This window comes from Magallana gigas, chromosome 8, assembly GCF_963853765.1.
Source record: "Magallana gigas chromosome 8, xbMagGiga1.1, whole genome shotgun sequence".
NCBI lineage: Eukaryota > Metazoa > Mollusca > Bivalvia > Ostreida > Ostreidae > Magallana > Magallana gigas.
Genome location: NC_088860.1, coordinates 45,601,042 through 45,615,087, shown reverse-complemented (window position 1 = coordinate 45,615,087; position 14,046 = coordinate 45,601,042). Strand labels below are relative to the sequence as shown.

The following is a 14,046-nucleotide window of genomic DNA, read 5'->3' as shown; positions in this document are numbered from 1 at the left end:
ATGTTTTTGCAGCAGTTGTCAAAGGATTAGAGTCTTAAGGATGTAAATATTGGTCATGGCTTATTCAAACCTGAACGATTAATTTAACTATGAATGAATCACATAACAGTAGTTTTAGATACAGCGCTTGATCTCGATCATCCAGATTCTAAGGCAAGTTAAAGTTTTCAGAGCTGTTCAAAGCAGGTTTAATATTTGAACTGGTTACATTTATCATAGTAATTGGGATAAAACACTAGTAACGACTGAAAGAACGGATAAAAAATAGTTATTTATTGTTTGAAACAGACAGCATACACGAGTTCTCGTCCCTAGCTTTACATCGTTATGTTACATAGTGACACATGATCATTTGTTGTATGAAAAATGACAATAACAAGGTTAACTGTCAACCATCTCGAAATCCATAAAGAGAAATACAAATTCAAAGCAGAGTATTGTATGTTTATTGTTTGGAACACACAGCACAAACAATTTCTCTTCCTTCGACATAAGGTGGACACTTCAGAGAACCACATCGAGCCTCTACCTGGTAGACCAGGTAACCGTCCATATTATTACCAGATCCATTAATAGTGTCTGGTACACTGTCAAAATAGGTGTAAGTAGTCCCAGCTTTATGTATATAATACCCTGCCATTAGGTATCCCGTATGCTCTAATATCCAGCCTTTGTAACATGTTTTTCTTGCTAAAACGGTACAATAAATATTTGGCCTATTAATTTAATTTACAACATTTAACTTTTTTTCAAATATTTTGCAAAATTTCTCTTTCTTTCTTTTTTTTTGGGGGGGGGGTGCAAGGGGTTATTTTCTTTTTTATCATATTTTATTTTATTTTTAGTTGGTTGGTTGGATTTTTCTGTTCTGCACTTTACTGAATTTCATGAAACTTTCTTTTTAAAAGGAAAATATATATAGATGGGCAGATTCATAGATTTTTTTCTCGTTTTTTGAAAGAAATTCTTTGACTTTATTAAAGGTGTCGTATTTTTAAAATGCGCACTTTGTCATTCACCATGCGTAGTCTTTTCCAGTAGTGTGAGGGAATGTGAAATGTGAGTTTCATTTTTTATGTATTCCTTTATTGTTAATAATTCCTTTTGTTAATTGATTATTTTCAAGTCCACTTTATACAGAATATTTTTTTAAGATTTTTCTCATTTTTATGGGGGTGGTCTACAGTTGGTACGTGATCGAATCTCTAATAATTTAATATTTAATTGAATACATGTTACCAGTTCTGCATCAGACGGACAAGTCTTCTTACACCAGCTTGTGTACGCAGCACTTCTCTTTCCAAAACTAATGATTAACTAAATAGATGACAGTGAATATATATACGACATACTGCGAAATCATTTAAATTTATTGTTGCCATTCATCGTACATTGTTGTTTTACTTAGATGTTATATGTGTCAACCTTTCACATTTGAAATAATTTTCAAATGTAATTGAATCATGCTATGGTGCAATAAAATATGTTTAGATTCATGATTATATATTTGGTTCAGTTGATCAGAGAGCAATTCTAATTTCGCAAAAAGTAACGTAAATTTAAGGTGTGGAGTTTTAGAAAAAAGAATTGCTAACAACTGGTATTTGAGGCAATGTTGTTAGGGGAGCAATGTTACCTATATGCCTTGTGTTTGATGATCGTGGAATAATTTTTTTATATTTTTTAAGAATACTTACACTCGTTGGAATACTTTGAGAAAACGTGCTTTTTATATTTACTATAAAATTAAATGTACAAGTTATACGAATTTTTACAATGTTCTTGATGATTCCACACGAGTAGCGACGTCGGTGATCGATTACTACGGTGTATATCCCAGTCAGTAATTACTACTATCAAAAATAAGAACTGAATTATATACTTGATGTGAAAAAATGTTTTCATGTCTGGCTTTTTTTGTTGTCCTAACAGAGAGGTACAGCACATTTTTCAAAAATAAATACTGTTATGAATAAAAGTGAAAAAAGATAATCTGATCAATAATTAGTATACATATATTTATTTCTTTTCAATCTATTTATTTGTGACAAAATGCTTTCATATTCATATTGCACCATCTAAAACAATAAAATAAAGCTGAAAAACTTTCATGGCTTTCACAATATAAAATCAATGGCACCAACCACACATACACTAAATGAAAAAGAAACACTGGTACATGCAATGGAATAAGACTTCACATCTCCTTTACAATTGTCTTGATTCATTTGATTGATTTACATGTAATAAACAATATCAAAATACTGAATGCTTATGCTTCACGAATATTTTACATACAATATTACACAATATATATCGCAGATTATTTAGAGGTGCAATATAACAATTTCAAGAGTTAAACAGATAAAAGTAAATAAGTTATAAGTTTAGGGACTTCAATTTTGCCAAATCAGTTTTCAATGCCAAAATAGTCAAAATATAGCAACCAGCAAAAATAACTCGCTTCACCATTCACACGGGTTTTCTTTTTATGAAAGCCCCAGGTTAAAATCACCTGCACAACAAAACAACATTATTTAAAGACGGGGTTTTAAAAGAAAATGTCTAATCATTATAGACTCCCTAAATATTGAACAATAAATTATAACTTCCATTCACTATGTATATTTATCAAGTGCAGGTTTATCATCTTTATACACTATAAATTTCTCCATTGCTGTTTTCTGGTTAAACATTCATTTCATGCTTGGAAGTTGGAACATAGTACAGGGCTTAAAACTTTGGCCCATGTAGTATTGTCCTTACATAGAAAAAAACATCACAGATAAACAAATAAACGGATGTCTACCTTGTACCAACTAAATTGTTACCAGAACCCCATTCAACAAATATCATGCCTAGTAAATTATGTTAAAATGCACAACAAATAGATTTTATGTGGTTGTTTGACACAACTGGTGATACTTTATCAGTTTTGCCAAAAATCTTCTTAAGGAAAAATAAAAATGAACTTATCAGAATGCTACATGAACAATTAGAATTAATATCATTTTAAAAATGAACTTTACCTTTTATAAAATGCAGTAAATAGCAACACACCAATGATATGTTTACATTTAAACATGTTGTAACGATGAATATCATAAAAATAAAGTCCAAGAAATTTCAGATCACATTGTTGAATGCTCCAGCCCTTTAATATAGAGTCAGACCGCAGTTAGCTCCCCTTTACACTTCTCACAACAGTTGAAGGTCAGATTGTCAAAGTTGGCGTAGGGATGGTAACGGTTGGCCATGGCTGAGGTCAAGGTCATTTGATTGGTTTCCTTCTCCGTTTCTCGAGACAAAAGCTGTAAATAATAATTGTACACATCAATTTCTTTTCTATTACCAGTAAGATTTCAAAATACAATTGGTTTTTTGATAACAATCATTTTTTAATGTATTAATTTGCCTTCAATGTTGCATAATTTTACATTGCAAATTGGTTTTTTTTTTTCATATTTCAAAAACTACATTGCTATTTTGAAAAAAAAAAATACTGATATTGATTGTTCTTATTGAATTTAATTTTTCAGCTTATGTATGCATCAAACTTTTCTTTTTCAATCATCAAAATTTGTTATTGAACACAAATCAAAACCATTTGAAAAGAAAATTTGGGAATCTGAGAGCACTGACCTGGTGGGCGTAAGATTCGGCTAGAGTCAGATTGTCTTCCCAGGCCGGTCCAGCCTCTATCTGGATCACGGAGTCGTGGGGGAGGAGGCGGTACCGAATATTCTCGGTCAGTCGCTGGTTCATACGGGCAAGGTCAAGGGCGTTGGTGGAGGGCGGCTTGGTGGTTCTCTGAGAGGTCAACGGGTCAAAGGCAGATCTAATCTGTTCTAAAGACCTGAAAATGAATTAAAATCTTATGAAAACATATTACGTCATGATGGTATGTTTCCCCTTGGTGGATCTCTTGTTAATACAATCATGAATTAATACACACCCTTAACTATTCTAAATATTTACTCATTTCATTCTTCATTGTTTTTCCATTAAGTTGCCACCATGCATAAAGACACACACATACATACACACTGTAGAACTTGTCTACAAATTTTCAACAAAATACTGAAAATAGATTTACTGATAAAAGATCAAACAAATTAACCAATAATTTACCTAATGAATGACAGTAAATGAGTCTACACGTATAAAGGATGTACAACTGATGACTTACTTGTAGGTCTCAAACAGGTTTCTCCTGAGTTCATGTCTCTCGTTCAACATCTGCTGTAGTGCATTATGGGATTCCTGACAGTTCATGGCTAGGTAAGCTTTATCCGCAGCCAGTTCATCAATCATCAGTCTACAGAGCAAACACATGTAGTACATAGATAAAGACACAAAATGACTGCAAAAGAAGAAATTCCGATCTTACATTCTGATACAGTTTCTTTACAGTTATAGTTAACTCTTTTACCTAATTGACCAAGCCCTACAACTAAGGACTGATATTCCATATCCATGTACCTACCGACTTGCCAGGAACTTGCTGCGCCACATGTCAGCCTGAATGGAGATCTTGTCCAAATGTTCGTAGTCTTCTGAATGTTTCTTGGAAAAGTGGCCCAGCTCCTTAGACAGCTGAGCTTTGTCTCTGTAAGAGACAACGGAATTAGTGCAATAACATGTATCAGTATGTTTACAAGTGAAAAATGCTAAACAATTGTTTAAAAATTTGTAAAAAAAAAATTACTTTTGAAGTTGGAGACCCTAGACCATGCAGTAAAGATTTTTTGAGGAGCATGGCTCTTCTATGATTTTTACACATTCAGATATCGGAAGTGGTTTTGTAAATACATGTACATGACTGTATTTATTTTAATACTCTTACCTCACGAGGTGTTCCATTGTAAAATGTAGGTCATCACCAACTGATGCCACCAACAGTTTCTTCAACTCAGTGTTTACCTGAATTATATAGAAATCTTTTTAATTCATACATTCATTTTATCAACAATAAACATTTATTAATATATATAAAGGAAAAAACAGGAGCTATTCTAACAGTTCATCATGACAGTTCATGAACTTGAAGACTGAAAAATTGAATTGAAACAATAATTATTTATAAACATAACACATAGATGCAATGTCTCCTCTCAAAGTAAAGCTTACTTTGAGCCATGTGTCTAACATATTTCATCACAACATTCTTTTAATGATGCTGATATACATTATTTTGGAATTTTTTGGATACCTGGTGTTGTACATCGAGCTGCTTGGTGAGGCTGGTTATCTGGGTGTCCAGCTGGTTCTTCAGGGCAGCGTTCTCCTCCCTCAGTCTCCTGATCTCCTCGGACTCCGACCCTCCACTGGTAATCCCCGTGCTGTCTTTGCTGTCGGTCTGTACTAACTCTGGTGTCATCCTCACAGCAGCAGCCTCCTTCACTCCGACACTCTGTCTACTGGTCTCTGTGTCCCCTGCTTTAAGAGGGCTGACTTTTGACACAATTTTACCTCCATTTTCTGAAGAGCTCCCCCTAGGGTAGGGTTCCACATTTGCCACAGGTTGGGTATATTTGGTCTCTACACTGGGCTTTCGAGTCTGTGTTTGGAAGCTGTATTTTGGCAGTGGCTGCCTTACGAGGACTGTGCCTTTGTCTTCTAATGCTGCTTTGCTTTTCCTTCCATCTTTGCGTTTGTTGTGGGCCTCACTGGAGGTTTCCCGAATCACCTGGGGATTGGCTATGATAGTCTTAGGCCTGACCGAGGGCTCGGCCATCGTGATTGTGCTAAAATTCTATAAAAAATAAAGTACATTAATCATATGCCTTGGGTTATATAGCGTGTATACATGTACATAAGATATTTAAATATTGTTATTCGTTGTATAACAATCTTTTTGTAGTTCATACATGTACGCATATAAATTCGGCCATTTTAGCTAAAGGTAAAACTACATACCGGTATATCTGCACTTAAACAAATATACTTTCATTTAGAAAATTTTCTCTCAAATCCATGATAAATGTATAACCTACCTCTGGTCTACCAAATTTTTACACAGTAATCCTACAACATATATGCCTCTATATCCCTAGTTTACTTGATAAATCCCATAAAATCTGTTAGGAAAGTAACAGCTAGTCAGAGTTGATTGTCACACAAACGTCATGTTTCTGTTCATGCATGAGATCCCCAGCCACTTACACCTATAACGTACAGTTCTGTACGAGCCTCTCTCTGTTAACATGGTTAAGTGACCTTTGGTGTATCAGCTAACATTAAATCTGTCAGAACAATGTTTTTTTCTCCAGGGCTTCTCAATAAAACCTCCATTATCAATCACTCCCTCTCAAATCAGTCAATTTTTCCAATAGTCCTCTTACTCTTAGCAATCATATGTACTTGTTAATATAAAATTAGCAACTGAATATTCAATAATTCATCGAAAAGAAATATTGTTATGAAATATATAACTATGAGACTTTGGTTCACTGTTAATTGATCGAGGGTAATGGAGGTCATTGTTTAACTTTGTAAACACAGCAGACTTCCATATTAAAGTTCCTTATAACAGTGTACTTTTAATTAACAGTGTTTAAATCATAATTTTGAAAGACACACATCATTAGGAAGATTTTAACAAATTTTAACTTAGTGGGCTAGGGATAGGATATATTATTCAGATCCTAAGCAATTATTCATCATTTCATTCATCATCTTTTTTTTTCATCTTCATAACGTCAAAGATTTGTGATTACAGAGCTCCACAAAATCACAAGATGCTTTTTATGCAGCATTGCAGTGAAAATCAGGAAATATTAATGAAACTCAACTAAGTAATAAATACTATTATACTACAGTAGTATATATTATAATAGTTTATTATAATACATGATTGTATGTTGTATGCATTGTTGGAAAAAAGCGATTTATAATCACAAATTGCAAGTTTTTAAAATTTTTAAATAATTACATTTTGTGTTTGCATTTCAATACACAGAGGAGAGACTCAAAGTCTTGCAGGTTCCGAGTCTTGTTACCTTGTATGGTACTAGTACTAAAATGAAACATTATTGTGTAAAGTCTGTCCCAGGATACTGATTCCTTCACTTTTTGATAAATATAAAGTAAATATTTATCATATTATTAAAAAGAATACACAAACCATGATACCTGTCAAAGAAGTACGTAACAATTGAAATCAATACAAAGGAAACAATTCTAAATTTATTTAATGACATTTCATCCATTTTTACCCGGAGAAATTAAAATGAATGAAAACTTACAGAGATTTAAAATGGGAAATGTTTACTCAAGATACCTTGCACAATTTTTCAACGTTATCATGCAGGTACTTTTTATGTCTTCTGCAATGCTTTATATTTTTTTATTTTTTAAGCGGTAGAGGGGTGTATCAAAACAGATAATCTATACTTTTTTTCATTCTAGAGGATGAACATAGTGTGGGCACAAAAATATTTATGATTATTGAAACATTAAGCAAAAGTGGTGGAAGCAGAAACTTGGGACAGAGTATGGTACATGTATTATATCTGTAGATAATCAATACACAAAGATTCTGCACCTTGTCATGTTGAAATAAAACGTGATGATGTGAAATCTGATAATGATGCAGCACACTGAAATATGAGAATGTGTTTCACCAGCTGTTCAACAAAAGCCCACGATTTTACTGTTTTAGTTCACTTAAGGACCTTGAGTTTGACCAGACCAGTCAGATTTCAATAGATAAATCAAAGCAATAGTGTGAAAATGCCCCCAAGTCAGTAACATGACTTAGGGATAATGTACAAACTAATACCAAAGAAATTCTATTCATGATATATATGTCAGAGAGCATTGTACCTCAAAGAAAAATTTAACATTCATTTCAACTATAATTATCAATGTAGACTAGTCTTTTTTAACCAGTATATAAACTATAATACTATTCATAGAATATTACAGTAAAATTACAATCAAAATTGTTTATTCCAGATATTTCAATTTTGTTTCAGGAATACAGATCAAAATAAAAATCGTACTGCCTAGCCGGTGAATAAGTCTAAATAATCACTGAATGACTCTAGGAATAGATGAGCACATAATATATGTACGCTGTGATTATGATGACTGTGAGTAGCACCATGTGCTACTGCTGTGATTTTGTTACAGAACCTAAGTATGATTGGTTATGTCTGGTTAATTTTATATTCAATATTAAATATAAAACTATATAATAATCCATATCTTCATTTGGATTTGATCTATTTATAAATTTGAACATGTTGAACACACTCTATCTTTTTGACATATCTACTTTTTGAGAGAGCTGATCTAAACATATTGATTTTATTCGCAACTTCTAAGATGCATTTAATCTATTCAAATAGTATTTTACATGCCAGACATCTTCGCTAGCCAAGCCTTGGCTTCGTTTTTCTCACAAATTGGGACACTTGGCTATAGAGAGATGCATGCCAGAGAGCAAAAATCGATCAATAATTGATTTTTGAAAAGAATGTTTATTTAAAAAGTTGTAACTGGATGAGAGAAATAATCTGGCATTGGTATTTGTACTGGTCTGACTGTCACAAAGTATGAATAGAGGCAGGAGTACTTAATCATGTGGAAAACATAATATCAATTGCGTAAACTTAAAGCGTAATTAAAACTCAACAAAATTTTAAGCTTGATCACTCATGGATGATTAAATCAGGAGGCAATAAAAGCATTTGACCACCAGCCGTGATTATAACTACCAATCAGTGGGCTGTGCCCAATACCCAGTCTGAAAATGTGTTACAGCCCTATCAAATTGCACATTAATAATTTACGACTAGCATTTTCATCATCCATAAAGTTAAATAAAGACTTCTTACATTGTCAAAAAAATCTATAAAAATATATTTATTAATTTTCAAAAAATATACATTTTACAACTGTATAAATAAATACTAAATCAAGAAGTGGAGTGTCGAATCATTATCATTATTTAATCAACAGATCAAACTCGAATTACCTCCAAGATAACAGCGTAATTTTATTCAGAAAAAGGATTAAATATGCCTCAAACATATGTACGATAATACATACCTCTGCCAAATTCTGTTGAAATGTTACATTTTAACGTATCTTCAGTTCTTTTACCAAAATTAGGCAATAAACAATATTTACTCTATATTCCGGAAATAACTAAAACCCAGTGGAAAGGAAGTCATAATTTTATCCAATCAGAGCGAGGCTTTCAAAATACCTTGTCTAATGTTGCCAGGAACAACAACAGACTCAAGTTAGAAACTGCATGTGGACACTTGTGTGATTGTAAATTAACAAAGATGGTAAGTCTTTTAGGAGCTTTACATTGTTAATATTTTGGGGTATAATAGCATTCAAAGTATACACCATCCTTTTTCTACTGTTTGCGATGGAAGATTTGAATTTTTGAATATTGTTTTGTGATCATTGAATGAAGAACTTGATATGTCACTGTTATATTGGAATTTGATTTACAGCACATAGTTAAACTTACAAAAAAAATCTTCTGTAAATTTACCGACACTATGATCCATTAGTTATTTTTGTACGTAGGGCTATATGTTTGAAATAAAGATGATATGTTTATATTAAATACAGTCAATATAGTGCATGGTCAATGACAGTGCATGCATTTTACATCAACATGACCATTGTTGGTAGATCTAGTATGTGGACAATTTTTTTTTTATAGCATGCATAAGGGGTATGCTTTGTATACAAAACATTGCATCAAAGAGTTGATTACTTTGGTTCCAATATGATGAAGCATGCATGCAGTTAAGATGTGCATGATTGTGATGAAATTATTAAATTGACGACCTAAATTGGTCATGCACTCGGACATATTTACTTTGATTAAATCAAACAAATCAAAGCTGTGATGATTGCATAAATATATATTCCGCCGCACCGATTTAGTTTAGTTTGGTTTACCAGCACAAAACCATATAATTTACTGGTATAATATTGAATATGATCGATGCTTATAAGTTTTCATTAAATTTAAAGGAAAGAGAAGGAGAGGAACGGTTCTGCTTTATAGCCGAGTGGTACGACCCTCACGCTGCCTTCATCAGGAGGTACCAATTTATGTACTACGTCAAAGATGGCACAGTGGAGATGGTAAGTACATGTATTAAAACTCAATCAGTTGTAGACTTATCATTCCAGTACTATCAATGCTCCTCTTGGTCATGCACTATTATTATAATAAATTAGAAAATCTTGCACTGAATATCTGCAAAGACCCAATGCACTGCCATGGTACATACTTAACAATTAATGTTAACATTTGTTTTGTATCAGCTAGTACTTATTTTGTACGTGTATTATACTATTAGATTTTTAAACATACATGCATATGAAGTAAATCATTAATTAATAATAAACCAATATACAGTACATGTACCTAGTGTACGTAACTTAATTATTGTCTTTTCTTTTTAGTTGTGATGAAATCTTCATTACAGTACCTAAGCTAATTTATGATTGTATACTCTTTTACAGTTTGACATAAAAAATCACAGAATGTTCCTGAAGAAGACTCGGATTGAGACTATTCGCCCAGAAGACTTGTACATCGGGAACACCGTCAACATTCTGTCGCGTCAGATGAACTTTGTGGATTATGGAGATGACTTCACCAGAGCCAGACTCTCACATAAAAAAGAAAGGTATCTTCAAAAAAAAGATGCATCATTTTATCCAAACTGTATTAATTTCATATGGTTATTACTAAATATTCTTGTATAACTGTTACGGCATTGTTATTTTGGGCATATTTGCATTTTGTTTGAATTAAAAATGCAGACATTGAAGAAAATGAAAAATTATATTAATGTAAAAGAGATAGCTTTATATATGAATTAATTTAAAAGCAAGTTGCATGTTTAGTGTCTGATGACAGTTCAAATTCTAATGATACTATTTTAAAGACACATATTCATTTCATATGTTTTTTTCCAGAACTCTGGGGATGATCAAACCAGATGCAATGTCTAAGATGGGACAGATCATTGACCTGATTTGCCAGAAGGGTTTCCTGATTACAAAATTAAAAATGTGCCAGCTGAACAGGAACGAGGCCTTCCAATTTTACCAGGAGCACCAGGGAAAACCTTTCTTAGAGTAAGAGACCCCAACAAACATTGTTACAGATATATCAATGAAAAAAGGCCAGTTTTCAAAAACTGAAACTTGAAAATTAACAAAATGTACCCAACTTGAGATATTTTTAAATACAATCTAAGTGGGTTATTTTTTTTTTTAAATGCCAGTCATTTTGTTGATATTTTTTAAATTTATGAACTTTTGCGTTACTTTAGAAATAAAAATACTTGTATGTTTTCTATACATCCTACTAACTTAATGTTTATAAAACATTGAGTCAAGAGAAAGCATATGAACATTTTGTTTATTTTGTTGATTGGCTGCATGATGGAAATTTTGATGGATTTTTTTTTCTTCATCAAATTCAATATTTGTCTTTAAAAATCAAATTGTTGTCAGCCTCTGTTACTAAAAATAAAATTAAAACTAAAAATTGTATAAAATTGTATCAGCCGGCCATGAGGAAGATTTCAGGCTGTGTGTATATAAATACATTTACTTAAAATGACTTGCAGAAAAGATTCAAATTTTATGTAATTTTGATCTTTGTTTTTTTTTTTAAAGTACCCTCCTGAACTTTGTGACCAGTGGTCCAGTGATTGCGTTTGAGTTGATGGGAGAAAACTGTGTGTCCCAGTGGAGGGAGGCCCTCGGCCCCACCGACTCCGCCATCGCCCGCTCAGAGGCTCCCCAGTCCATCCGCGCCCGGTTTGGTAAAAGTGAGTAGATATGTATTCACTTGCTATAAATGTCAACAGTAACGTAGGCCTGCAGGGTGAAGAGGCATTTTTTTACTGTGTTTATTACATTTACACGACATACCATATTGTGTGGGTATTATCCAATGTAAATATTATATATATGTATCAATTTTCTTGGAACCTTAAAGTTGCACATGAATTATACACAGTTTATCAGGTATAAGTCCTGATCAAAAACAATTAAATTTAATACTTCTAGGAGAGTAAATTAAATTTCATTGTATATTAGCTGACCTCTATTTCTCTATTGTAGATAAAACAGAGAATGCCTGTCATGGCTCAGACAGTAGTTCATCGGCTGCCCGGGAGCTTGAGTTCTTCTTCCCGAGCAACGGTCCATCTAGACAGAACACCGCCAAGTTCACGGACTGCACATGTTGTGTGGTGAAGCCCCACGCCGTCAAATCAGGTATGGACTATCAATCCAACATGTATACTTTAACAATCAGGAGCAATTTCACACTTTTAAAACAGCAATTCATTCGTTTATATCTTGGTAAAGCCAGAATAGTAAAAAAAATCAATATTTTAGAGCACTCTTACTAAATTCTTTTATTTCACATTCAGTTAATATTAAATGTCTTTATGAGTTGGACGATTAATACTAAATACACCTTAGTCAAACACATATTTCTTGTCAGTGTTTTTGTTTCCTGAAAAGATCTGAGTTTTAATGGATTTAAGTTTATTTTTTCCACATATTATAAATGTTTCAATGAAAATATATGTATTTGTTATGCATGTATTTACTTATTCTGCTATGTACATGTATTTCTCTTCATTGTACTTGTACACGCTGTTCAATATTTGGATGATGTATATATACAGTGTATAGCAACATTTTGATTGACCATTTAAACGATAAATTCCGTACACTTCCAGGTTTAGCTGGAAAAATCATCAGCAGCATTTTGGAGGCAGGATTTGAAATCTCAATGCTGGAAATGTTTAACATGGAGAAGGCCAACTCGGAGGAGTTTTACGAGGTTTACAAGGGGGTAGTCCAGGAATATGGGTCAATGGTAGCTGAGCTGACCTCAGGGCCGTGCCTCGCCATGGAGATCCGTGCACAGAACGCACCCCAGGCATTCCGGGAAATGGTCGGCCCCTCGGACCCGGTAAGAATCAGTGTCCTCTAGTCCATTCAGCTCTGTTGTTAGTAAAAGAATCTGAATATAATAAATGAATTTATAAGTCCAACTGTTAATATAGTATATAATATATCAACCAGTGTTTTGGTGAACTTTTTTTACTGTTTATATTCTGTATAGAAATTAAGGTAGACTTCTAAACAGTGAATGGACTATGTTCACAAATAAAGCATGGTTTATTGTATACCCCTTTGTCCCTACAGGAGATAGCCCGCCACCTCCGCCCCCGCACACTGAGAGCTCTCTTTGGAGTCGACAAAGTCCGGAACGCGGTCCACTGCACCGATCTCCCAGAGGACGGATTATTAGAGGTTGGTGTACAGTCTTTTTCAATAATTTAGCCTCCAATCTATAAGTTTCAGAATATCTATATGAGAATTCTTTTTTTTATGGTGAAACCCATTTTGACTGTGAAGAACATGTGACAATAAAGTATTTCTCAATAATTGGAGATAATTCTACTAATTTGTACATGTATTGCAAAAATTAATTGTCATTAGTGATGAGGAAAAAGCTGAATGTACCTGTAATATCTGGCAATTATTTTTTGTCCTACTTGTATGTTAAAAGGGAGACAACTTGTCTATATTTTGCTCATATATTGATTTAATACTTACAAGTACATGTTGAATGTCACTGAAATACTAACTCTTATTTTAGTAAATTTTTATATGATTGTAAAAAAAAATTCTTATCATTTTCCAGGTTGAATATTTCTTTAAAATTCTTGGACGTTGAAGAAGAACATTGTTTTGTGAACATCAGTGTACACACTCCTATACAGACTTGTGAGGAAGGACGAAGATTTGTGCTACTGACAGCTAGAGATGGGAATTAACTGATCTGTGATAGTTTCTATGGCAATGTGACCATTCTCATTTCATTTGTTTAAATTAATAAAATATCCATGTATTATATTAAAACAATTCTTATACTCATTTTTTGGTGGTGTTTTTTGTTTTCATTCATTGATTAGTTCATCAAATGTAAGCTTCCAATTGAACCTTGAAACATGACAATTAGTG

At 33.0% G+C, this 14,046-nt stretch overlaps 2 protein-coding genes across 3 annotated transcripts; one reads left to right on the top strand and one right to left on the bottom strand.

Moving 5' to 3' along the window:
* Window positions 1-3,122: 3,122 nt before the first annotated feature.
* LOC117690311 (golgin-45-like) lies at window positions 3,123-9,188 on the bottom strand. Of its 2 annotated transcripts, none has more exons than XM_034474109.2 (7): window positions 9,058-9,188; window positions 5,213-5,755; window positions 4,847-4,923; window positions 4,487-4,609; window positions 4,190-4,318; window positions 3,643-3,856; window positions 3,123-3,311 (listed from the first exon to the last, which is right to left on the bottom strand). In XM_034474109.2, the coding sequence occupies exons 2-7, from the start codon at window positions 5,735-5,737 to the stop codon at window positions 3,168-3,170; spliced, it is 1,212 nt and encodes a 403-aa protein (XP_034330000.2). In that variant the 5' UTR covers window positions 5,738-5,755; window positions 9,058-9,188; the 3' UTR covers window positions 3,123-3,167. The 2 variants fall into 2 exon arrangements, with proteins under 2 accessions (XP_034330000.2, XP_034330001.2); XM_034474110.2 differs by lacking the exon at window positions 9,058-9,188 and adding an exon at window positions 5,997-6,137.
* LOC105341901 (nucleoside diphosphate kinase homolog 7) lies at window positions 9,151-13,959 on the top strand. The gene is made up of 9 exons (XM_011448670.4): window positions 9,151-9,302; window positions 10,009-10,122; window positions 10,507-10,673; window positions 10,966-11,127; window positions 11,674-11,828; window positions 12,124-12,279; window positions 12,753-12,988; window positions 13,225-13,332; window positions 13,727-13,959. Exons 1-9 carry the CDS (start codon window positions 9,300-9,302, stop codon window positions 13,757-13,759), a joined length of 1,134 nt encoding a protein of 377 aa, XP_011446972.2. The 5' UTR covers window positions 9,151-9,299; the 3' UTR covers window positions 13,760-13,959.
* Window positions 13,960-14,046: the final 87 nt, after the last annotated feature.